General features: G+C 37.7%; 2 protein-coding genes across 2 annotated transcripts; both read left to right on the top strand.

Annotated features, from left to right (window-relative positions):
* The first annotated feature begins 2,940 nt into the window (after nucleotides 1-2,940).
* LOC149958915 (uncharacterized) lies at nucleotides 2,941-3,742 on the top strand. The gene is made up of 2 exons (XM_090165086.1): nucleotides 2,941-3,367; nucleotides 3,677-3,742. The coding sequence occupies exons 1-2, from the start codon at nucleotides 3,005-3,007 to the stop codon at nucleotides 3,698-3,700; spliced, it is 387 nt and encodes a 128-aa protein (XP_090021212.1). The 5' UTR covers nucleotides 2,941-3,004; the 3' UTR covers nucleotides 3,701-3,742.
* Nucleotides 3,743-3,977: 235 nt separating this feature from the next.
* On the top strand, nucleotides 3,978-23,027 carry LOC149958914 (uncharacterized). The gene is made up of 6 exons (XM_090167287.1): nucleotides 3,978-4,100; nucleotides 4,838-4,918; nucleotides 16,284-16,322; nucleotides 16,395-16,425; nucleotides 19,642-20,867; nucleotides 21,429-23,027. Exons 1-6 carry the CDS (start codon nucleotides 3,978-3,980, stop codon nucleotides 23,025-23,027), a joined length of 3,099 nt encoding a protein of 1,032 aa, XP_090023413.1.
* The last annotated feature ends 2,189 nt before the right edge of the window (nucleotides 23,028-25,216 follow it).

Raw genomic sequence — 25,216 nt, 5'->3', positions numbered from 1 at the left:
TTGTATAGATGAAGAATCCTTCTCCATGCTTACACCGGATGTTGTAAAAGAGTTAATTTTACCTGTTGGTCCACGGGTAAAGTTTTTGAACCATTTTAAAATCTACAAAGAAGAACAAGACGATGGTAATAGGTAGGCTAACATTTTTTGATCAGATCTAATAGGTGCACGTATTGTGTGAAGCTCCTTGTCAAAAATGGGTTACAAATGCTTAAAGAGTCAAAAAGAAAAAGAGGGTAGTCCACAAAACCTGGTTTATCATTTATATTTCCACTGCTTATACCAGATGGCTCTGGATATTTATAATGTGCTCAACCCCATTGTAACCAGTCTTATTCAAATTTTTACTCTTCAAAATGTCATTTAACTAAAAATCACTTCGTTCAGCAAGCTGCTATTAACGAAGGAGCGGAAGCTAGAGAGCCATTGCATGTGCCCCAGTTTTATAAGAAGATATTAATATGGACGTGGATAATGATTATTCTTACATAAAAGCCAGTTATATTTTGGACTCGGCAATACAGTTTCTTTGTGAATTTAAGTAATCTCCAACTGTTTCTCAAGTCACCATTCAAACATAGTTTGGAAAGTTACTGAACTTGTTCAAGATATTGTTGAATTTATATTTCAAGATATTGTTGAATTTATATTTCAAGATATTGTTGAATTTATATTTCAAGATATTGTTGAATTTATATTTCAAGATAATGTTGAATTTATATTTCAAAATATTGTTGAATTTATATTTCAAGATATTGTTGAATTTATATTTCAAGATATTGTTGAATTTATATATCAAGATATTGTTGAAATTATATTTCAAGATGTTGTTGAATTTATATTTCAAGATATTGTCGAATTTATATTTCAAGATATTGTTGAATTTATAAAACGCAAAATTAAGTCACAATTTAATAATGTTGATTTAGCTAGTTTGTTTTCTGAACTTGAAAAGATAAGATATCCCTTTAAAGATTTTGATACCCCCTACAAGTAAAAGAAATATCTTAAAGAAGACCAATACCCTATTAAACCCCGAGATATTGAAGTTTGTGAACTTTATAAATGATTTGGGTACATTTGTTCGAATTTCATTCGTCCGAACGGTGGTAAAAATGTCCGAATGATCATTTGTACGAATGCCGGAAAACAGGATCGTATGTTAGAAAACGTATTTCATTTGCCGGAAAAATTTATCACAACTTTTGTTGGTGATTTAGTCGTTCAATTTATGTTAACTTAACTGACGAATTTCATTTGTTCGAATAATCGTTTGTCCGTTTTTTCGAACATTAGGAATTGGTTGGTTTTTTTAAATATTGTTAATATAAGAAAATAGTAACATTAACGTGAACTAACCTAACCTTACCTAACCTAACCTAACCTAAAATAACCTAAAATATCCACTACATTCAAAAATAATGGATGGCGCCACGTTTTCTCATCATTTTAGAGGAGACGGCACATTCGTAATTTTCAAAAACTTGTTTCGCGGGGAGCAGATTTGATTGGATCTCTAGATTCATATTCCCAACTCAATGCGTTGGACAGAATGGGTCTCATAATCATAGTATACAGCCAGAAAACCACTCTGGGACTAAGTTCCCAGGATTTACTGAATGCACTCATAATTTACCAAATTAACATTTTGTTCTTCTTGATAATACATGTATAATCAAGATGTGGTTTCCATGTTAATTGGTCGTCAAGGATGACACCGAGGTATTTTACCTCGTTACTTTCCACTAGGTTAGTGTTAATACCATTGAACGATCGCTGGATCCTTTTACTAGTAAATAGGACCAGGGCCATCTTGATAAATCTTTCTTACGTTTCGCGACAGTCAATTCAGAAATATTAGTTTAAATAAGTAACTTTTACAGAGCACAGTGACAGAGTAAATATTCCAATTATAGCGTTTGATGTACAATAGTGAAAGTTCCTTTAATATATTAACCGATTTGCTGATTTTCGTGTTTCTCGAATAAGACTAATTAAACCAACTGTAATACTTAAATCTTAATACCGTTATTATCATTGTTTTTGGAAAGTGTAACATTTAGGAGCACGGCTAAAGCTAATGGAAAAAAGGGGCAAGATCACCACTGAAAATTTTATTTAATTTATTTACACCTATTTATTAACAATGATATTTACCATTATGCTCTTACTGCTCATGTAGGCAATAAGTTTTAGTGAAATCAGCAGTTAAAATACCCTTATATAACCCCTTATCATATTTTTAAACGTTAGGTGCGGTGCCGGTATGAAAGTGAATATGATTAAGCAGCACTTTGTTGAGGTAGTTTAAAGGAAAGGTGGTTGGCAGGCTGATTGGAGCTTGCGTGGGTTGATGACAGAAATAAACATTTAAATGTCATTGATAGTAGGGTAGTAGTATATAGGCATACACTTGGAATATCTTGGATAGACTATAGAAGCTTTATTGATTCCCAAAGAAAAGGGCGTGGTTTACAGCGTTGATTTTGCTTACGACGCGCTAAGCAAGACTCAGCTCCTATAGTTGGCATTAAGCCTTGTCTCGAATCTAAAATCACTTACCTCCGTTGCTTCTTTTTAACCCCCTCAAAATGCGATGTTAGAAAAAAGATAATTTCTCCTAGATCTTTAAGCGATAATTAATCGGTGTTTCGCAAATTCATTATCTTATAATTCTTTTTCCCGAGTGAGTGTCCTGCATTTTTCTCGCGGCTCCTTAGCAAAAGCAGACAGACAGCCAATCCATATAAAAAAAACGCGTGACGTCACGTTCGACGGTGTTTAATTCCCGCCCATTTTTCAGCCAATTTCGCAGCATTCATAGTGTATACATAAATAGTTCCCTACTTTTACACATTAAGATTCTTACGCGTGTTTAAATATTTCACTGTTTCATAGAGATAACAATATCAGTTTGCCTATTATGGATGCGCAAACGAATGATGAACCTGGCGTGAGAATCGTTGGTTGGGAAGCTGCCTCAGGAACGAATGAGGAACCCAACATGAGCGGTTTTGATTGGGAAGTGGCCCCAGGAACGAATGATGAACCCAACATGAGTGGTGTTGATTGGAAAGCTGCCTCAGGAACGAATGATGAACCCAAAATGAGTGGTGTTGATTGGGAAGCTGCCTCAGGAACGAATGATGAACCCAAAAAGAGCGGTGTTGATTGGGAAGCTGCCTCAGGAACGAATGATGAACCCAAAATGAGCGGTGTTGATTGGGAAGCTGCCTCAGGAACGAATGATGAACCCAACATGAACGGTGTTGATTGGGAAGCGGCCTCGGGAACGAAGGATGAACTGGGCATGAGCGGTGTTGATTGGAAAGCTGCCTCAGGAACGCAGGAAGGAAAAAGAGTTAAGGTACGTCATTCATCACGGTCACAATTTAGTTAAGCCAAGAACGGCAACAGACGCTTCAATAAAACCTATACAGTGATTCTCATTTTATGGTCCATGTAAAGACTGTTTTGTTTAAGTAACAAAACGTCGAGATGGTAAAAACTTGTCTTTGTTCTAATGCCCGTCAAAAACTGCAGGGGTTTTACGTCTTAGCAATTGTTGCACGTAGCACCAACGCTGCTGGTAACGCACATTGCAGTAACGATAAATCGCGTTGGTGCTGAAGACCTGCGGTTTTAAACTGACTTTAACTTCGTTGAACATTTCGAGGCTGCTCTCGCCTTCGGCCTCTGACGTCAAAACAATCCATCACTCTCTAACCAATTTCAATGTGGGGGAAATTAAATGTTTTTCGAATAAAAATTATTGCACCAAGCGAATGAATTCACAAGAAGTTACCGAGGAGATGCTCTTTTTCTATCGATTGACATATCATTGACACTTGTAGATCTTATTGTTAAAGATTTATGCAGAATTTGAAATCGTCTAGGCTGGAACCAATCGTAAACTGAAATTATTTTTCTATCAACAAAGCAATTTACAATGCTATATATCAAAGTACCGCAAAGAAATGCTAAGCTTCGGCGGCAATGAAACACCAGGCACTTGTTTTGCTTTTAGTTTATCATTTTACAATGCCACATCTCAAAGGGGAATCAAGTTCCACGAAAAAACGCTAATGCTCGGGTGCACTGTGAGTTGTCGCGTAAGGCAGCATACACTGCTTTTTCTAGCACCATACACTAGTTTTTCTATCAGTTTATGAATTTCCAATGCCATATCGCAAAGGTGAAGCAGTTACTGCGTAAAACTTTTCAGAGCCTAATACGTCGCATTTCGATTTCCTTCAATAATTAAGATGTCAGGGACATTTGAGTACACTTCATTAATCACGATGTCCACTGATTGTGTAAAATGTTTCAATCAACCTGGAGATTAAATGAGTAAGCGCACTATTACAAGCTAAGTGTACATTTCACCAAAATATCCTTTAGCATAGACAGGGAACTAATTCTTGGAAACCAAAGAGTAACTTTATTACAACAAATTAATTACTACGCTTTATCAATCATCCTGTTCATTAGGAACAATTTTTCAATCACCCTGTACATTATCTTGATAGGCATTATTAAACAATATTAGCAAAATATCAACAAAACTTCAATCACCCTGTCCTTTAATATAATCACGACACTTTCTCGACAACCTAGCGCATTAACCCACGATCCTGATCATTTTGTCATTTATCCAGTGAAAAATCAGTTTAAGCGCTGGCTTGTCTAGATACCTGTGGAACGACACCTTAACTACCTTCGAGTAGCCAACGTGTAGTTTATTTTTTTTTTACTATTTTAATAAAATATTTTAACGTACCGAAACTTCTCAGATAATTATTTTGAATTTCCAATTGAAATTAAGTTATTATTTCAGATTGATTTATCAGCCGCTAAATGTGTTGGGCGAGATCTCATTACCATCAAAAGTGGTGGATTGACGCGTGTTAAACAATCGGTAAGATTTTCATTTAACATATTTAGTACTCAAACAAAATAAATAAAGTGTTAACGAAAGTATCCGATCGGTAATAGATGATTTGAGTTAGCCATCAATTGACATTTATTAGAAGTATTTGTAACTTTCGGCAAAAACTCTCAAATGAGCTTGTATAATAGAAGCCATAAAAACAAATCTAGCGTAAGCAGTCTACTGCTCTTAGCAACGTAACTTGCGATTCTTCCGTCAAAAATAAAATGTTAAAGGCCTAGGGTTTCATCTGCCAGTCACCCTTGAATTTACGCTTCCCGCAAAACAGGTTTTTGGAGAAGGTCCACTCTCAATGTTTTCCGAGAGTTCTTACTTTAATTCTACCCTTTAGTTTAAACTCGGTACTAGTAGGTAACGTTTCTGTCCTGCTACGTTTCAGCCAGTAGGGACCCGTGAATCATCCTAGTATTACTTCACTTAGCAAACGCTTACCCTAGGAGGGGTAATAAAATTACCGTGTCTGTTTGTGTGTGTGTGTGTGTGTGTTTGTGGGTGGGTGTGTCTGTCTGTTGTTCGCTGCGGAAACGCGGTTGCAGTGCCGGGGCAAAGTGTTAAGACCGCGTTCGCAGTTTTAGGGATTTAGTCAAAAGTGGTCTAAAACGCCTTTATTTCCAAACCCACGTATTTTTTGCGGTTTGCATACATAGTAATGCGGTTACGAAGTTTTAGAAATACGGAAGCGTTTTTTTTTCTTTGTGTGCATTGTGTTATGTCGTGCGTCTACCGCAAGGGGGCGTCAAAGTTCAAAATGGCCGCTTTTAGTTTTTATTTTATTTCTGTAAAACTACTTAACCTAGAATCAAAAACTCAACGACAATTTAAAAAGTAAGTTTAGCGTAATTATCTTAATTTTTTCTTTAATGCAGTGGCGTTTACGGGGGAAAAGAAGTTATTTGATTTCACCCCCACCGCTTTTAATTCCGATATATTGTAGTTAATTTTATATACAATCCAACTTAAATTTTTTTAAATTTCTTTTATATTAATTAGTTTAAGGGTATCTAATTTTAGTTTACTTTTTGTTATTTTTTAATGAGGAATAAATTTTTGGCGTAATTTACAATGTATCCCACCTATCGTTGATATTCCTGATTTCTCAAGGTTTTCACGTAATAAATTTATTAGTGGTTTTTACCTCTCCGAGGTGACTATGTCCCCTAGGAGGGGTTTTACAATCACCGTGTCTGTCAGTCTGTCTGTCTGTGGGTCTGCGAACGCATAGGCATTTTCGGGGCAAAGTATAATCACTGCGTGTACACACAGTTTCTTGAAATCGCCACGTTCGCAGTTTCTTAGAATTAGGGAAAAGGTTTTTCCAAAAGCGCCCTGTTTTTGTAATTGGGTGTATTATAATCTTCTTTTGCGAATTGTGATTGTACGTGAGAACCTTCAACGTTTGGGACGAACCGAGCGCTGAGGGTTACGGTTAACGTCTCAACGTCCAAATGGCAGGGTTTCCAACAAATGTTCACGGTATACGTCATAGTATCATTTTGCGATCGCATCGGACGGGTTGCGAACCCGAGTCCTCCTAAGAGGGACAAAGGTTAGAATCCTTGGGTAGTCTACATAGTTTTTTTGTCTATCGGTATTTGATTCTCAAGTGAATTGGGTCATTTATGAAAACAGTTTCAAGTTGTATACATCGCGCTCTTATACCTTTTCGTTTTGCTTACCGTACTCGTAACCATTGAGTTGGGAATATTAATCTAGAGATCCAATCAAATCTACTCCCCGCGAAACAAGTTTTTGAAAATTACAAATGTGCCGTCTCCTCTAAAATGACGAGAAACCGTTATCATATGACCCGTGGCGCCATCCATTATTTTTGAACAAAAAATCTTTTGGCCGGAAAACGCGTCTTATTTGAACGAACCATTGAGAGATAGACGGCGCCACGGGTAGAATGATAAAGTTTTTTCGTCATCTGGAAGCAGACGGCAGTATTCTTATTTCTTAAAAACTTGTTTCGCGAAATACTAAAATCCGACGTTTTGATTGGACCTCTAGATTAATATTGCCAACTCAATGCTCGTAACTTCGTAATATATTTTACGTGTTTTCTCCTCGGAGTTAAATTATCTTGATTCAAGTTAAATTATCTCGATTCAAGTTAAATTATCTCGATTCAAGTTAAATTATCTCGATTCAAATTAAATCATCTCGATTCAAATTAAATTATCTCTATTCAAGTTAAATTATCTCGATTCAAGCTAAATTATCTCGACTCAAGATAAATTATCTCGATCCAAGTTAAATTATCTCGATTCAAGTTAAATTATCTCGATTCAAGTTAAATTACCTCGATTCAAGTTAAATTATCTTGATTTAATCCAATTAATTATTTTAATCCTGTTTAATCTGATTTAATCATGTCGTTATAACTATGGTAATGGCCTGTACCTTCGTAATCCCCAAGTGACCAATCGGTGATAGACAATTTAAGAACCTATTGCTTTCACGGCAAGAAAATGTTCTGTAACAATCCTAATTCAAACCAACCCTGAACATACTAAAGTTTAAAAAATATTTAATTTTAATTAAGATTTAACTAATTGTTAGTTTAATAACAGGATAAAAGCTTGTTACACACGAAAGAAGCTTTTAATTGTACAATTCAATAAATTAAAAAAACTGACAAAAATGCCAACCCTGAAGAACAACGCAGAATTTAGCCTTTTCTTATGGCAAAAATTCATAGAATGGAATTGCTTATTTATAGTCGTCATCTAAATGCAACATAATTTTAAATGTTAGAAGTTTCATTTAAACCAAGGAATACTTCTGCGTATGGTTCCATACCAGAGTGACTGAGAAAAATCATATCTCCTCTGGCTGGAATCGAACCTACGACCTTTGGGTCATTGTTATGGCTACAGGCTATCAAGGACCTGTTATAAATTAGTTGACGTAAAATGCTACGGCACCGTCAACAACGGGTTAAATGTATCCCGTCAATAACGTGAACCAGTTCGAGTCATTCTTAAATTGGATGTCCGAGGCCTGATTATTCGTGGCCTCGGTAGTCCAATGGTAGTGGCGTCGGGGCGGTAACCCAAAGGTCCTAGATTTTCTTGCCGTGAAAGCAATAGGTTCTTAAATTGTCTATCACCGATTGGTCACTTGGGGATTACGAAGGTACAGGCTGTTAAGAAACGGGTAAAATTGTTGTATATAAAATAATATTCTGTAATTAAGTGTGTGTATATATATTTAAAATGTTTAATTATTGTATATAATGTTTAAAATGTATTGTATTCTTTGTCATTTAAAAAAAAAGAGTTCAATTTCATTCGTCCGTTGAAAAATATTTCTAGTATGTTTGCAAGTGGGTAAAACCCACTGTTTAGCGTTGGGAAAAATAATCCTTTTGTACGTGGAATTCCCGTTGAAAAGAGGCGCCAGTGACCCGGCGCTCGTTCCTGCCACCAAGGTCGCAAATATTTGGAGCCGTGCTTGACCACGGTGCGCGGGGGGCAGGAGACGACCGAGCTTTCTTCAGTTTCAACGGAAATTCCACAAAGCACTTCTTCAGAGTGAGTCTTCGAAAAAAGACGCGAAATATTAGTAGGTCTCCAAATGAGACAATTTTGCCAAAGCAAAAACTTGTAACTCGAAAATCAGTTCAAAATAAATAGTCTTCAGTTTTCTCATCATTAATTTCCTTGCAGTTATTATCGCGATTACCAACATTAGCCTAGTTGTTTCAGTCCGGTTAGGTTAATAGAAAATTAAGCTCTCCTAGAACGAACCACCCACAAGAGGAACACACAAAAATCAATTATCTTCATGGTGCACTCAACGCCGGGAACATCACAAGTCAAACGGTAATTGCGATTTAAATTAATTTGATAAAAACTATGGGTTTTTCGGAATCCGAAGAAGAAGAGCCGCCATTTTTGGAAACGTTCGCTTCAGGTGGCAACGCGAAAAACGCGGAAAACCAAAGTAAGGAAAATGTCGCGGACAAAACAACCGCGGACAAAGACAATGAATCAGCCGAAAAAACCGGTAAAACGGGAAAAACTTCAAAGAAAACTGCGAAGGACCCTGCAAAAATAGTCAAAGCCTTACGGAGAAGCGCGCGCTCTGCAACTACAAGAAGATTAAAAAAGTTGGAGATTTTACTACAGAACGTAGACGCCGTTTCAATTGACGAGTTAGAGGATGAATTAATCCTCTTACTACAAAAAGAAAGCGAGCTAAAACATGCCGACGCAGAATTAGAGCTTCTCATCGACGATGACGTGGAACTGGAAAGAGAAACCGACGAAGCGATAGTTTACATGGAAAAAATAAGCGAAACTCAACTGAAAATCAACCGAGCGCTCAAAAACAAAAAAACACCACCTACGCCAAACGTCGGACTCACGCCAAACACCATAATCCAGCTCCCGCCAAACGTCGGGGTTCAGCCGCCTACGCCAAGCGTAGGGACACCGCAGCAGCCACTTTCGTCAAACGTCGGAGTTCAGCAGCAGCAGCCTACGCCAAACGTCGGGATCCAGCCGTCGCTGCCACCGTCAAACGTCGGGATCCAGCAAAACCAGGGAGCGTTCCCGCCGCAGCCGTCAAGCACGCTAATTCCTGGAGGATCATCATCCAACGTGGGAGCCAGTAACTTTCTACCACCCTCAACCGGAAATCAAAACTATTTTCCACCAATGATCTTTCCATCGAACTATCAATCGGGGCAATTTCCAATGAACTACATGCCGAACGTTCCTCATCCAGAAGTGAGACTTCCGCCACTTACCATCGCAAAATTCAACGGTGACTTCACAAAATGGAACAACTTCTGGGGAAGGTTCAACGCTACAATAGGAAACCATCCAAGGTTACGTAATGTAGAAAAGTTCATGTATTTAATTTCTTATTTAGAAGGGGACGCTCTCAGAGCTGTCGAGGGGTTAGTTGAGGATGACGCTTCTTACGACGAAGCCGTTAGAATACTTCGGTATACTTTCGATAAAAATAATTAGCCATCCATACGCGCATGGAGAAGCTAAAGCAAATTCAGCCTGTTAGCGACTCCAGTGACGTAAAAGGGTTACGCCGCTTGCTTAATACGTGTGAAACTAGTATTAGAAGCTTGAAGGTGTTAGGATTTAATATCGCGGATAGAGCCACGTTTCTTTGCCCCGCCTTGTTGCAATGTTTGCCTATTGACATAAGAACGGAGTATTGTTTAAAAAGGAACCCCGCTAATCCAGGGGCGCATTGGGACGCGGACGAACTGATAGCCTTCATGATTGCTCAAATAGAGTGTCGAGAGATGGCGGTGATGCTCGGGGGGAAGAAAGCCCCAGTTAAAGATAAATCGAGAGTTGAAAATCACTCTCACGAAAATCATAGGCATAAAAACAAAAATCCAACCCCTTCCGCTTTAGCGCTAACCACCCAGGTTAAAAAGCCAGGTGAAAATCAGTATTGTGTTTTCTGCCAAAACGAAACGCGTAAAAGTATTAATTGTACTCATCATACGCTAGAACAAAAAAGAACAAAGTTGAGGGAAAGTAACAGGTGCTACATTTGCCTTCGCTATGGACACGGGCTAAATAATTGTCGTTCCAAATTTACGTCGTGCCGAAATTGTCGACAAAAACACAATTTTGCAGTATGCGGTGAAAATCCCGTGAATATTTCTAAAAAAGAAAATCATCCCGACGAAACTAGCGAAGTCAAAGTAGGATCAGTTGTCAATACAATAGGCGGGGGGAGCGAAGAGGGGGTGGTATTGCTACAAACAGCGCTGGCTGTGGTAAAGAACCCTGCCAAGCCCAACAATATAGTCACGGCCAGGTGTCTTCTCGACGGGGGGAGTCAGGGCACATTCGTCACTGAAAGCGTTTCTAAAGAATTAAATCTCCCCGAATTAGGAAAAAGAGAGTTAAATGTCTACGCCTTTGGCAGCAAAATCCCCGAAAGACGCACTTGCAAAATAGTTAGATTAAAATTAGAAAATCGGGAAAATCCAGACCTCAGTGCCGAAATTAAGGCGGTAGAGGTTCCGTATATCTGTCGCGCAGTTGAAAGAATGGACTGCGCGGAGGTAAAAACTTGGATGCAATCGAAAGGGTTACAAATAGCTGACGGGAAGGGGGGCTCCGGAGACGCCCTAGACGTACTCATTGGGAGCGATTTCTATTGGAAACTGGCTTCCGGTCAAAATGAACGATTCGGAGAAAATTTAGTAGCGGTGGAAACCAAATTAGGGTGGACCGTACAAGGGGTAGTAGGGGAACAACCTTATGACAGTCGAGTGTTGTCAGTATCAACAATGCTAATTTCATTGGGACACAAAATGGTAAATGAAACGCTAAAGTCGTTTTGGGAGCTTGAAAATTTAGGGATAGATAGTCGCGAATTGGGAGAAAAACCAGGTGACGCAATTGTTAATTCATTTTTTAAAGAAACAAAATTTTATGAGGACAGATATACTGTCAAATTCCCCTGGCGAGTAGACAGAGAAACTCTTCCCGATAATTTCCAGGTCGCGCAAAAAAGAATGGGCGGACTTATTAGAAAATTTCAAAGAGACCCCAGTTACTACGCCGAATACAAAAAGGTCATAGATGGTTATCTAGAAACTGGCATTGCCGAAATCGTCCCGCCAAAAGAAGTGGAGATTAAAAAACCAGGCACCAACTACCTCCCACACCAAGGTGTAGTACGCGAAAATGTGGCTACCACCAAATTACGTGTCGTACTGGACGGGTCATGCGGTAATCCCTCCCTAAACGATTGCATTGCCTCTGGACCCAATTTAAATATCGAATTATTTTGATTAATTTTAAAGTTCAGGACAAACCCGGTAGCCATTGTTGCCGACATAGAAAAGGCATTTCTGCAGATTAAATTGGACGAAGTCGATAGGGACGCAGTTAGATTTTTGTGGGTTCGGGAGGTGAATGGAAAAATAGACCCTACGCAAATTGTAGTTTTACGAATGGCAAGAGTACCATTTGGGGTTACAGCTTCTCCCTTTCTACTATCATGTACCTTTAAATTTCATGTTAAACACACAAAAGATATAGACCCAATAGTCAAAGAAAAACTAGAAAATGACATCTACGTTGATGATTTAGTCAGTGGGGGGAAAAATACCAAGGAAGCTTACGAAATTTCAGTAGGAGCAGCTAGAACCCTAAACAAAGCCGGAATGCGTTTACGTAAATGGGGGACGAACTCTGGGGAGTTAAGGGAACTATGGGATACTCATTCCGAGCCCGGAGAAACTGAAATGTTTGACAAATCAGCTGAGAATGGCACTACCAAAATTTTGGGTTTAAAATGGGAACCAACCAGTGATACGTTTTCTTTTGATTTGACAAAATTATCAGACATTTCAAAAAACCTAAAGAAAACTAAACGTAACGTCCTGGGAATAGTTTCGCAAATATTCGACCCGATGGGAATCTTGGGCGCGTTCACGATTAGAGGAAAAATGCTTTTCCAAAGTTTATGGAATTTAGAGCCCCAAGTAGAGTGGGATACGGAGCTCCCATCAGAATTAGGCAGACAATTCGAAAATTGGGTCTCAGAACTGACAGACATAAACAATGTCAAAGTCAACCGTTATTACTTTTCAAAATCGCGTGAAAATATAGAAGAGTGCGAATTGCACTGTTTTAGTGACGCTTCGTTAAAGGCCTACGCTACGACGGTTTACGTAAGGTATGAAACCGAATCGGGAGAAATAGGAGTTGAACTGATAGCTTCAAAGTCAAGGGTGACTCCTTTAAAACAATTAAAACTAGGTCTAACCCTTCCTAAATTGGAACTTATGGGTTGTTTGTTGGGTGCTAGGCTAACAAACTACGTGAAAAATGCCTTTAGCGATTGCGTAACTGACACATTTTTTTGGACAGACTCCACTATCGCGCTAGATTGGATATCAGGCGATAAAAAAGAATGGAAGCCATTCGTTTCCAATCGCGCGCAAGACATACAAACCCTTTCACAAAAAAGACAGTGGCGTCATTGTCCGGGGACGAAAAATCCCGCAGATTTAGCAACGCGAGGAATAAAAGGTAAAGACCTGGTCACCAGCGAAATTTGGTGGACGGGCCCCCAGTTTTTAAAATATTCTAGGGATAGCTGGCCTAAAGAAAGGCCCCTAGGTGATACAAAAGTAGTTAACGCTGAAAGACGAAAAGTTACGCTAGCTGTTAGCATTGACCAACCAAAAGGGGTACAACAAATAATGGATTTGAATAGACATAGGTCATTAGATAAAAATTTAAGAATTACAGCCTACTTATTTAGGTTTGCGCACAACTCGAGACCCACAAATAGAGAAAGTAAAATAACAGGCCCGGTAGCCGCTGACGAAATGCAGCGAGCAGAAATAACTTGGGTGAAAGACGTACAAAAACAAGAGTTCGCGCAAGAGATATCAGATATAAAAGTTCATAAAACAGTTAGTCCCAAATCTAGAATTGCTACCTTAAAACCAATTTTAAATGAAAATGGTTTACTTTGCATAGGTGGTCGCCTAGGGGAATCAAAGTCTTTAACGTATGCCGAAAAGCATCCGATAATACTAAATAAAATTTTAAATTTCACAAAACAATTAATAACTAGAAGCCACAAACAAGTACTCCATGGGGGGATCAATGATACAATAACACAAATTAGAGAGCGTTATTGGGTTCCAGCTGGGCGACAACTTGCCAGAGAAGTTGTCAAAAGTTGCATAACTTGCAACAGGCTAAATGCCAAATTGGGTGATCGAGAAATGGCTCCCCTCCCGGGCGATCGAATCGAAGAGACGCCACCGTTTTCAGTTGTAGGTTTAGACTTCGGGGGACCTTTAATGGTTAAAGAGGGAGATAAAATGAAAAAATCCTATATTTTTCTCGCCACATGCGCAGTGACTCGAGCCGTACACCTCGAGCTCATCACAAATCTCTCTACAGCCGAATTTATTTTGGCATTTAGGCGCCTAATAGCTATCAGGGGGGTACCAGTGACGGTCTATTCAGATAACGCTGCCACCTTTAAAAGGGCAAACGCGGACCTTAAGGTCATATGGCAACATATCAACGAGGCGGAAATTAAAGAATTTTTTGGTACTCGGGGAATAAAGTGGAAATTTATTGTAGAGAGAAGTGCTTGGCACGGGGGGTTCTACGAACGCTTAATACGTTCCACGAAAACTACGTTGAAAAAGGTGTTGGGACGTTCCACGCTAACATTTTCGGAATTACAAACGACTATCAAAGAAACAGAGGCATTTATCAATTCTAGACCAGTTAGTTATATTTACAATGACGCGAGCGAACCCATACCTCTTACGCCATCGGAATTTATCGTAGGTCGTAGATTAACCTCTATGCCCCCCTTGATTTTCAAAAAGGAAAATTTACCTAAAACCCAACAAGAATATAAAAGGAGAATTAAATATAGAGAGACCGTAATGAACGGATTATGGAATCGATGGCGTAGGGAGTACATTAGAGAGTTAAGATCTGCTCACCATTCCTCATCTCCTAAAAATGACATGACTTTCAAAGTCGGAGATATCGTACTTATTTACGAGGATAAAATTCCTCGCCACATGTGGAAAATGGGCATAGTTAGCGAAGTGTTGTTAGGACGCGATAAGAAAAATAGGGCATGCATTGTTAAAACAACAAATGGTAATCACATTAAAAGATCTGTACAACATTTATCTAACTTAGAAATAGCTAATGGTAATTAAAAAAAAAATATCAAATGTTAACTCGCTGGTAATACTTTTGTTTCTTCAACAAAAATATTACCGGGGGGGAGTGTTAAGAAACGGGTAAAATTGTTGTATATAAAATAATATTCTGTAATTAAGTGTGTGTATATATATTTAAAATGTTTAATTATTGTATATAATGTTTAAAATGTATTGAATTCTTTGTCATTTAAAAAAAAAAGAGTTCAATTTCATTCGTCCGTTGAAAAATATTTCTAGTATGTTTGCAAGTGGGTAAAACCCACTGTTTAGCGTTGGGAAAAATAATCCTTTTGTACGTGGAATTCCCGTTGAAAAGAGGCGCCAGTGACCCGGCGCTCGTTCCTGCCACCAAGGTCGCAAATATTTGGAGCCGTGCTTGACCACGGTGCGCGGGGGGCAGGAGACGACCGAGCTTTCTTCAGTTTCAACGGAAATTCCACAAAGCACTTCTTCAGAGTGAGTCTTCGAAAAAAGACGCGAAATATTAGTAGGTCTCCAAATGAGACAATTTTGCCAAAGCAAAAACTTGTAACTCGAAAATCAGTTCAAAATAAATAGTCTTCAGTTTTCTCATCATTAATTTCCTTGCAGTTATTATCGCGATTACCAACATTAGCCTAGTTGTTTCAGTCCGGTTAGGTTAATAGAAAATTAAGCTCTCCTAGAACGAACCACCCACAAGAGGAACACACAAAAATCAATTATCTTCACAGGCCATTACCATAGTTATAACGACATGATTAAATCAGATTAAACAGGATTAATTGGATTAAATCAAGATAATTTAACTTGAATCGAGATAATTTAACTTGACTCGAGATAATTTAACTTGAATCGAGATAATTTAACTTGAATCGAGATAATTTAACTTGAATCGGGATAATTTAACTTGAATCGAGATAATTTAACTTGAATCGAGATAATTTAACTTGAATCGAGATAATTTATCTTGAATCGAGATAATTTATCTTCAATCGAGATAATTTATCTTGAATCGAGATAATTTAACTTGAATCGAGATAATTTAACTTGAATCGAGATAATTTAACTTGAATCGGGATAATTTAACTTGAATCGAGATAATTTAACTTGAATCGAGATAATTTAACTTAATCGAGATAATTTAACTTGAATCGAGATAATTTAACTTGAATCGAGATAATTTAACTTGAATCGAGATAATTTAACTTGAATCGAGATAATTTATCTTGAATCGAGATAATTTATCTTGAATCGAGATAATTTAACTTGAATCGAGATAATTTAACTTGAATCGAGATAATTTAACTTGAATTGAGATAATTTAACTTGAATCGAGGTTCGATTCCTGCCCGAGGTGATATAATTTTTCTCAGTCACTATGGTATGGAACCATACGCAGAGGTATTCCTTGGTTTAAATTAAACTTCTATTTGTATCAATTTCCTGCGTAATAACGAAAATAAATTCTCAATTTTAAATTTGAAAACTTCATCCATAGATAGTAATCGATAAAGAATAGGATCCCAGAAATTAAAAATCACTTTAATTTATAGTTTGTTATGATAAGTATTGCCTGCAGGTGCATTTATGCTAAGAAATTTTATTAGTTAGTTGTAGCAAAGTGTTATCTTTTTACAGATTCTAGGAGGGGAAAGAAACCACTTAACCGTTACCAACGTAAGTGAAGATTCAGCTTTGGATAGGCCAAATATTGAATTTTGTTTTAGATTGATTATCTTCCCGTTTTAGAATATCTATGGCGATGACACTCAATTCAAATGTAAGTTGGCCACTTTTTTCATACAGAGTCATTCCAATTATCCACTGGAAGATCTTGTACCTGGTCGTATGGTATCCAGTCCACCATTTTATTATTAAATGACCAAAAGCCATTGGAAGATATTAGAAATGACTTTCAATAAAAAGTATTAAGCTCAAAAAGTTAGCTCCTTACTAGAGAAAAGCGAGTAGTCAAAAATTGCAAAACTGCTTTAATAATAATAATAATAATAATAATAATAATAATAATAATAATAATATTAATAATCAAGTAAGCTAATACCCTCAGCACCACCCTAGGCCTTAGTCATCTAGCGACTTTTAATGCCTTAAAATCAGGTGGCTGGATAACATTTCGTATAGGAAGGTGGTGGAAATCCCTTCATGCCACGCGAGCCAACAGCTCCCTACATCTAGGAGCAACAAACACAAGGAGAACGCAGCTAGCCCTTAATCACGCTAACCAATAGGCCGAATAGGCCTGGGCCTAGGGCACCAAGCCTACAAGGGGCACCAAGAGGGTTCGAAAAAATAAAAGTACAAAACTTAAATCATTTGCTTTTCACAAAATATTTTCCGGAGTAATTTTAGTAAATGCGTCCACCCGTATGAACCAAAAACGTTTGATTGTCACATTCTCTGACGGACTACCGTCTAGCCCCTGACGACGTACTAAATCTGGCAGCAAAATGAATTTTCCTTTCATTTCTCAATTATAAATTGAAAGGGGGCACCAAAATTAACTAGGGCCTAGGGCCCCATATAGAGGTCGGTGACGGTTAATCATTATCCATGATTAAATTGATTTTTTTCGGGAAAAAAATGTAAACAAAGAAATTTACCGGTTAATATTTCGGAAAACAATTAAAAAACATGTATTATTCGGAAAATTTGAGCTTTTTATCGAAATAAACGTCGTTTTTCCGATTAATTTATAAATTTATCAAAAAAATTAATCGGATAATACAGGAATATAAATTACTTGATCAAAACTTTTTACGAATAATTTTGAGAGCTTTATCTATTGAATAATAGTTAACCATCCCCGACCTCTAGCCCCATAAAGTCTTCATCTGGCCCTGCATGCTGGGATCGAATGCGCCTCCTCTTGCTGCGAAGGGAAAGTGCTATCGACACCAGCACCCCTTTTTGCTATTTCTAGGACCCGACCAACGCGCTAACTTAGCGCAAGAGTCAAGCAAGTCTGAAAAGACTAAAAACCCCTTTTTGAGAAAAAGCAGTTTTAAGTTCCAAATCTAGCATAATAACAATGACAATCTAATAATGAAAATTGATCAAAATAGAGTGAAAATATATAATAAAAATTTTGTACTGAGTTACCCTAATTTAAAAACCCTCAAGGATTCTTATTTTGAATTTCTTTCAATAGTCACGTATCTCGACTTACTTGACTTTTGCTCTCAGGTAGTGAAGTACCGAAGAATTTCGCCAAGGTCCAGAAATTAGTACAATTTAAAATTTTAGGGTTTATTTTTAAAGAAAAATCGTTTTTTTATAGGGGAACGGTCAAGCTTTAAGCAGTTAGATAGCCCTATAGCCCATTAAAAACTAAAATTTAAGGCGACAACCACATCAAAAATATTAAGTGGTTAAATTAAAAAAAAAGAAATTTCATGAAATTAAAAGCGTGCGTCCGCTGCGACACCTGGTGTGAAATTGGTGAGACAGAAAAACAACATAAAAGCGTGTGCTGCTGAAGACGCGAAAAATTTGTTTTGCACGCGCGGCACGTTCCAGATATACGAGACCTAAACCTAAATTGCGCGATTTTAAAAGTTAGAATAGGTCGCAAATCGCTCACTAAGGTGCTGCTGTCGCTGGTGATAAGCATTAATATGGCAGCAAAATTCAAACCCAAATACATGGCGTTATTTTGCATTCCAAATTTTTAGTCCAAAAACCATTTTTTCAATACAAAATAAGGTACGTGTAAATATATTGAACGTTTTGTTGATCTTTTGATATGCAAATAAGGTGATATTTGGAAAAGCTTGGCCGTTCCCCTTTAAACGGCTTAGGTATAAATTTAGGACAAAAAACCATATTCCAGGACTCCAGACACAAATGAACTCATTTTTGAAAGACTCGCGACTCGACTCGAAACCCAAAAGTCAGGAGTCACATACCTCCTCCCCCTAAAAATCAAATCAGCCCATTTTGCGATTGATTCCTTAAAACTGACGTCTTCTGATGGGATCGCACTTTGGTGACGTTTTCCTCTTCTCGATCCCCACTCATGCCAGGGGGAAATTTCACCATGACGTCAGCGGATTTCCTCAACTGGGCGTCAATCCATGTCAAATACCCGATTGGCCACCCCCGGTACCGAGCCTGATTTTGTTGAAACTTTAACCGCATTATATCTTAACCAATTGAGAATGAAATTCAAATTAAGAGCTCTTTACTCCAAACCCTTTTCGAGTTACGCGTTTCATAAATTACAACTGCGAGACACCCAAACTTTTAAATGACTAAAAATACCGTTTTGATGAGCTTCATTTTGAAAACGATTTTGATGTATACATCTAAAATACCTAGGCCGTGACAACTGCTGGTAGAGCACAGGAAGTTTAAAAATACCTAAGCAGGTGAAATTTTTCCTTTTAATTAATCTGAGGGTGTACTATCCATTTCCGTATGGAAGCTATTTCCGCCACCAGGGCTCACAGTGCTTCCGTTATTATATTATAATAAATGTTAATTGTTTAAGTATTTGCACCTTATCTTTCATGGAATTTATTCAACAATTTGGGGTCTCTGGAACACTGGACTCCACGTCATTTATGAAAGTGTTTTACAGGAACTAGGGTCCTAATTAACTACTGGTTTTAGTCGTTTATAATAGTGTGATTAGTTTTCTAGAGGTAAAACATTAAACACTAATTTTAAATTTTAAATAAAATTTCATAATTTGAAGTTATTGGTGCTATTATCAATGATCTGTTATATTTTAGAGTGTTGGGTTTATCAAATTGTTATTTCTCGTTACGAGGGGCTCCAAATTTTGGTAGTAAAGTGAATTGTAAACGACCCCTTAGACCAAAGAGAGACAAGACTACTACTTAAGTCGTCTTGCCAATAGGGGCTTACCTGACCCCGCCACTGCGCGTCCACTAAAGCCTTTAGATGCGCTGATAATAAAAAAATGATTTTTAATCGGTTCACTGATATAAGGTATACTTTCTATTCCAAATAGCTTCCATTCCATGGTCCGATTTGAGCGAAAAAAAACATAAGGAACTGCTGTCGAAACCACTGGTGGTTCTACAAGGAGAGGGTCAGAACAAGACCAGCCTAGTGAGTCTTTTGGGAAATGTAAATGAAGACGACATTGAAGGCCTCATCGATGACTACGTCCTGTATAAACTCGACAAAGACATTGACGTTCATTTAGGAGAAAATTTACCAAGGTTGGGAGAAACGGAGGCCTATTTTATACCACGCACCTTTCTGAGTCTTCAATCTCCAGAAAACACCGAAAAGAATCTCGTCGAACTAATTGAAGGTATGAGACGTGGTAAAACGACAATCATTTCCGACGAGGCGGGAACAGGGAAGTCCACCATCCTTATCAAACTAGCGCGGGAGATAAAAAATATGTCTCCCAATCGTTGGGTCATTTTCGTCAATTTGATAAGTTACTCCACAGTGTTCAATAAGCATCTCCAACCAGAATTCAAAAATTCCTCGGATGCTGTAGAATTTTTCGTCTCCGAAATATACAGTTTGAAATGTAACAAAAATTTCGATAAAAAACTGTTGAAGTGGTGCTTGGAGAAAAGCGGAGGTGTTGTCCTGCTCTTCGACGGCTTCGACGAAATCAGCCCAAAGTACGAAAGCGTTGTCAAGGGTTTATTAAGGGGTTTAAAGAACAGTCGCGTAGCCAATTTGATCTTAGCCACGAGGCCATATGCGACCGGAGATTTAGTTGAAACATTAGAGGCATCGCACTATCAAATGAGAACGTTCAATGACGAAGAAAAACTTAAATTTATCCTGGAATATTGGTTCGAGAAATCGGACTCTTACGATAAGCTTATTCTGGAGTCTAAAGCGAAACATTTATTAGAAATATTCTCATCGTCAATTGGAGATAACGAAAGGGAATTTATTGGAAATCCTCTTCAATGTCGTCTGCTGGCGGAAGTCTACAAAAATGGGTTAAATTCTTCCGAGGAATGGGAGACAATGTCCTTGTACGAATTGTACCGACAATTTACTAGAATGAAATTTGAAGATGAAGAAACGAAGTACCAGAGCACGACGAGTACAAGTGGCACTGAGAACAACGCCCTGACGAAAGAACTTGTCCAAGAGTACCATTGGGAATCGGCCGTCCGCCTGTTGTTCAGAGAAGACATTGTTCAGAAATTTAAATTTCATCGGCCCAAAAAAGAAACAATAGTATTTTTGCTGAAGAAGGTAGAGAGAGTGGGCATCATGACGGAAACTGGCGAAAATCCTGTTTTTATACATCGCACATTCGCTGAGTTTTTCGTTGCGGAGTTTTTCATCGAAAGCGTAGAAGAAATTGAAAAAGAAGAATTTTGGGAAATACTTAAGATTTTTTTAAATGCTATTTTGTGGCACTTATCTGTTCAAAATTTTGTAGAAAGTGGTTTAGAGACTCAAAAGGTTGAAGATGCGAAATTTAGATTTATTCGAAGTTCAATTTTGAAGGCTTGGCGCCTTGATCCACAAGCCATTTTTGAATTATTCACTCGTGAATTCTTTATAGATAAAACCACATTGTATAGATTTCTTTTAAACTGTTTTATAATTGACGGGAACATGCCCATCGATTTTTTTCCTCTGCTAACACACTACGCAACACACTACGCAACACTAACAAATTCATCATCATTCAACGAAATATTTTTCCACTTTCTTTCGTCGTGCCCCAAAACCTTTCAAGATATTATTATTACGCAAATAAAATACCAAAAACATTTTGATTGGAATAATCTTAACTATTTTATGGAGTCAGCGTTGGCATTTCAAGGTTTGTCAGTGTCGAACGAATCGTTGAGCGCCAAAAAGAGTTTGTCCGACGAATTCTTAGATGCTTCCACCGATGGAGACGTAGAACGTTCGGAAAAATTGCTGCAAGAAGCCGGTGACGACGAAACCCGATTTTGGCTCTTAAACACTAACAATTTTGGTAAAAATTGGGACTCTGGTTCAGCTCTAGCTTGCGCGATAACTAATAATAGAGAAGGGACGCTGAAATTTCTTTTAGACAGAGGAGCACCAATAAATCTACAAGTCGAATATGGTCACTACCCTCCACTATTTATCGCCATCCGAACTGGTAATTTCAAGTTCTTAAACTACCTTATCGATAGAAACGCTGACATAAATCTGAAGTACGATGATCAAACGCCATTGTCGTACGCGTTTAAATATAGCAAAACCGATCTGGCCAGATATCTCTTAGATCTCGGGTGCGAAAGAAAAGATTCAAAGGCTTGGTATGAAGCAATAAATTCCGGAAATACCGAGTTGGTACGTTTTTTATTACAACGAGGATTCAACGTCAATCAACGAGATAGAGAAGACCAAAGTCCATTACACTATGCGGCTCAACGTCATCTCGGAAGAGACAATAATTTGGAAGATAGTCAAAATATAATCGAATTTCTCTTGTCCCATGGTGCCGACATAGACAGCGTGGATGGCAATAGACGTACGGCCCTACACATTGCATTAATGGGCGGAACACCCAAGGCAGTCCAAACGCTTCTTGACCACGGTGCAAATTTCGAGGTTGTAGATATTCTTGGTGAAAAGGCTTTGCATTTGGCCGCGCAATATGGTTACACTGACTCAATCTCCATTTTGTTGGAAAAAGGTGCAAATATTGAAGCTGTAAATGAACATTTTGAAACGGCTTTGCATTGTGCCGCGAAGTGTAATAAAGCTGACTCAATCTCCATTTTGTTAGAAAAAGGTGCGAATATTGATGCCGAAAATGTTTTCAGAGAAACTATTCTGCATACGGCCGCAAAAATGGGTCGAACTAAAGCACTTTCCATTCTGTTGGAAAAAGGTGTCAATACCGAGACTGTAGATAAACGTGGTCAAACGGCTTTGCATAGTGCCGTGGAATATGGCCAAATTGAGTCAGCCTCCATGTTGTTGGAAAAGGGTGTGAACATCGAGGCGAAAGATAAGGAGCAACGAACGGCATTACACGAAGCGGCTATGTATAATTGTGTATTTCACGTCAAGGAAATGGTCCCACTTTTGTTGGAGCGCGGGGCGGATGTTAGAGCCACAGATGAGGACGGGAAAACTCCGTTGCAGCTCGCAGTCATCACATGGGACAGTGAAATGGATCCTCTGAACCTTTCTTCAAACGAAACTGGTGCTGTCACTAAACGACAAACTGTTTTTACCCTTCAAGAAGCGCTTTCGGTTTTCACACAACAAGAAATATCCGCAGCACTTTCGGAAGATCCAGAGACAATTGAAGACGAATTGATGAAATCAAGATTCAGGGACTTGTCCGATATAATCCTTCTCCTATTGGAGAAAGAAAAACAGATACGAGCAGAATGCAGTCGTGAGCCGATTAATTAAATGTTTATGAAGTAATCATAAATTTTAAAATTGTTTAAAGTCATGACTAAAATGTTTTAATTAAAATAACAAAATTATAACATCATAATTTTATGTAATTTTAATTTTAAAATGGTGAGCTTTCGAAACGAGGTTTCTTTTCAGGCCGTTGTTTCATACCTACAAAAATGTTTAACATGATTGCAATTTCACGACAATTTATGATTTTTAATTAATTTGCGATTTGAATCTAAAATTGTTTTTGTTATTATTCTTATGTCTTGTTTTGTTTCCTCAATTAGACCTAAATGTGATAATTCAAATAAAAATAATAATCATATAATACAGTGGGGGGAATCTAAAATATTGGCTAGAGAAGATAATTGGATAAAAAGAAACTTTAAAAAAACAGTATATATTAAAAATAGGGGGGAATTAACGAAGATATTAAAAATAGGGGGGGATTAACGAAGATATTAAAAATAGGGGGGAACTAACGAAGATATTAAAAATATTGGGGAATTAAACAAAATAAGGGACCGATGGATATTAAAAGTTGGGGTGTTTTTAAGATAAAAGATTAATTAATAAAAAATCATAAATTGTCACGAAATTGCATCTTGTAAGAAACGTTAGTAGGTATGCAACAACGGCAAGAATTTCCTTTTTGATTAATTTGACGCTTATCTAAAATAATTGTAATATTGGTCAATTAAAATTTAATACTTGTTTTTGAGACATCTGTAACTTATATACTTTTGCTTCCCACTTTTTTAAACTTGCATTTCATCTTGAGATAAACTTGTTTATGTTACATTGAATTGCTGGTTTTTTGTACAGGATAGTTATATCCAGAGGCAGATCACTCCCTTGTTTTTTAGGTAACCCTCGTATGATTAAAAATGATTTCAATAAAATATGTAGCGTTGGCTGGGTAAAGATTAAAAATGATTAACAAATGATTATGTTGGACCCCTGTAACCTAATTACAAAAAGTAAACTAGGTATAATTTAAAATGTATTAATTGGAACTAGGGGAGGATGTCCATGTTGCGGCGTTTCCCGCATCCATTCCCCTGGTGCTCAAAGTGTGAACTCTTTCCCACTAAAAGAAATCAAATCTTCCCGGTATTTCATTAGTTTCCTAAAACTGACACAGTGACACCCTTCCGACGCAAATGAAGCACACGTTTGTAACGCTTTTTCTCCCCCCCCTTTGTCTTGACGGGGGGGAACTAGGCCTTGTTGCCCCTGGATTGTCTAAACAAAGTCATTCTTCCTATGTAGAAATACATTTTTCCTAAAATAGAGAAATATGGAATTGTTTGAACCATTGAATTGGGAATAATACTGCTAGAATTACAATTCCGATTTTGGTTGCCATGGTTACGCGGGACCTGTTCTGATAAGACTGTACGAAATTCATCTTTATAATTAGGCGGTAGCGCCATCTATATTTTGTAAAGTTACAGGGCAAAAAATAAATAATTATTAGCTAACTCACCGTAACTTGAGTTAAAAAGGAACGTGTTGACAGAATAAAATTATTTTTAAACAACTTCAAAGGTTTGTTGGTTACGAGAAATCATACATTTCAATTTCGCATAGATTCGCGAAAAAATTCAATTGGTATATAGTTGCCACCACTAGAGACAGATGCCGCCACGGTAGAACGATAAAGTGGATAAAGCCTCCTTATTGAACGAAATTGGTCCCGCGTCAGCCAGATTTAGTTGTACCTCTATTTATACCCAACTCAATGGTTTAACTTTTTGGAATTAAAGTTTGTCCTTTTATTTTTTATGTATTAGTATTTCATGTTCCTAAAAACTCGAGAACGGTTAGCTTTGAAATTTTAACTCTATTTGTGATTTCCAACTAAACACGCCTAATTCCAAGTACCTGACATCGTTATTAATCTTATTCAATTCTACTCATAATTCAATTTTATTTTACTCGACTTTTGACTTTCACCTCTTTGCCTCCCTTATCTATTTTTTATGATGGTTTCGGCTTTCAATTTTTTTCTCGACTTCCACCCCTTTGCTTCCCTTAGCTCTTCTCTTGAGTTCCTGGCGCCCGTCCCGGCCTTCAAACTTTTTTTTTAATTGGTTAGTCTGGAATTCGTAGAAGGGGCGTTAGTGTGAAAGAAAGGAACTTCGTAGAAGGGGAGGTTTAGTTGGGATTTTTAAGAAGCTCCGGACTTTTTG

This window comes from Leiobunum rupestre, chromosome 2 (assembly GCF_980474605.1).
Source record: "Leiobunum rupestre chromosome 2, qqLeiRupe1.1.hap1, whole genome shotgun sequence".
Classification (NCBI taxonomy): domain Eukaryota; kingdom Metazoa; phylum Arthropoda; class Arachnida; order Opiliones; family Sclerosomatidae; genus Leiobunum; species Leiobunum rupestre.
Note: the sequence above shows the minus strand (reverse complement) of the source record. Positions and strands in the feature narration are given on the sequence as shown.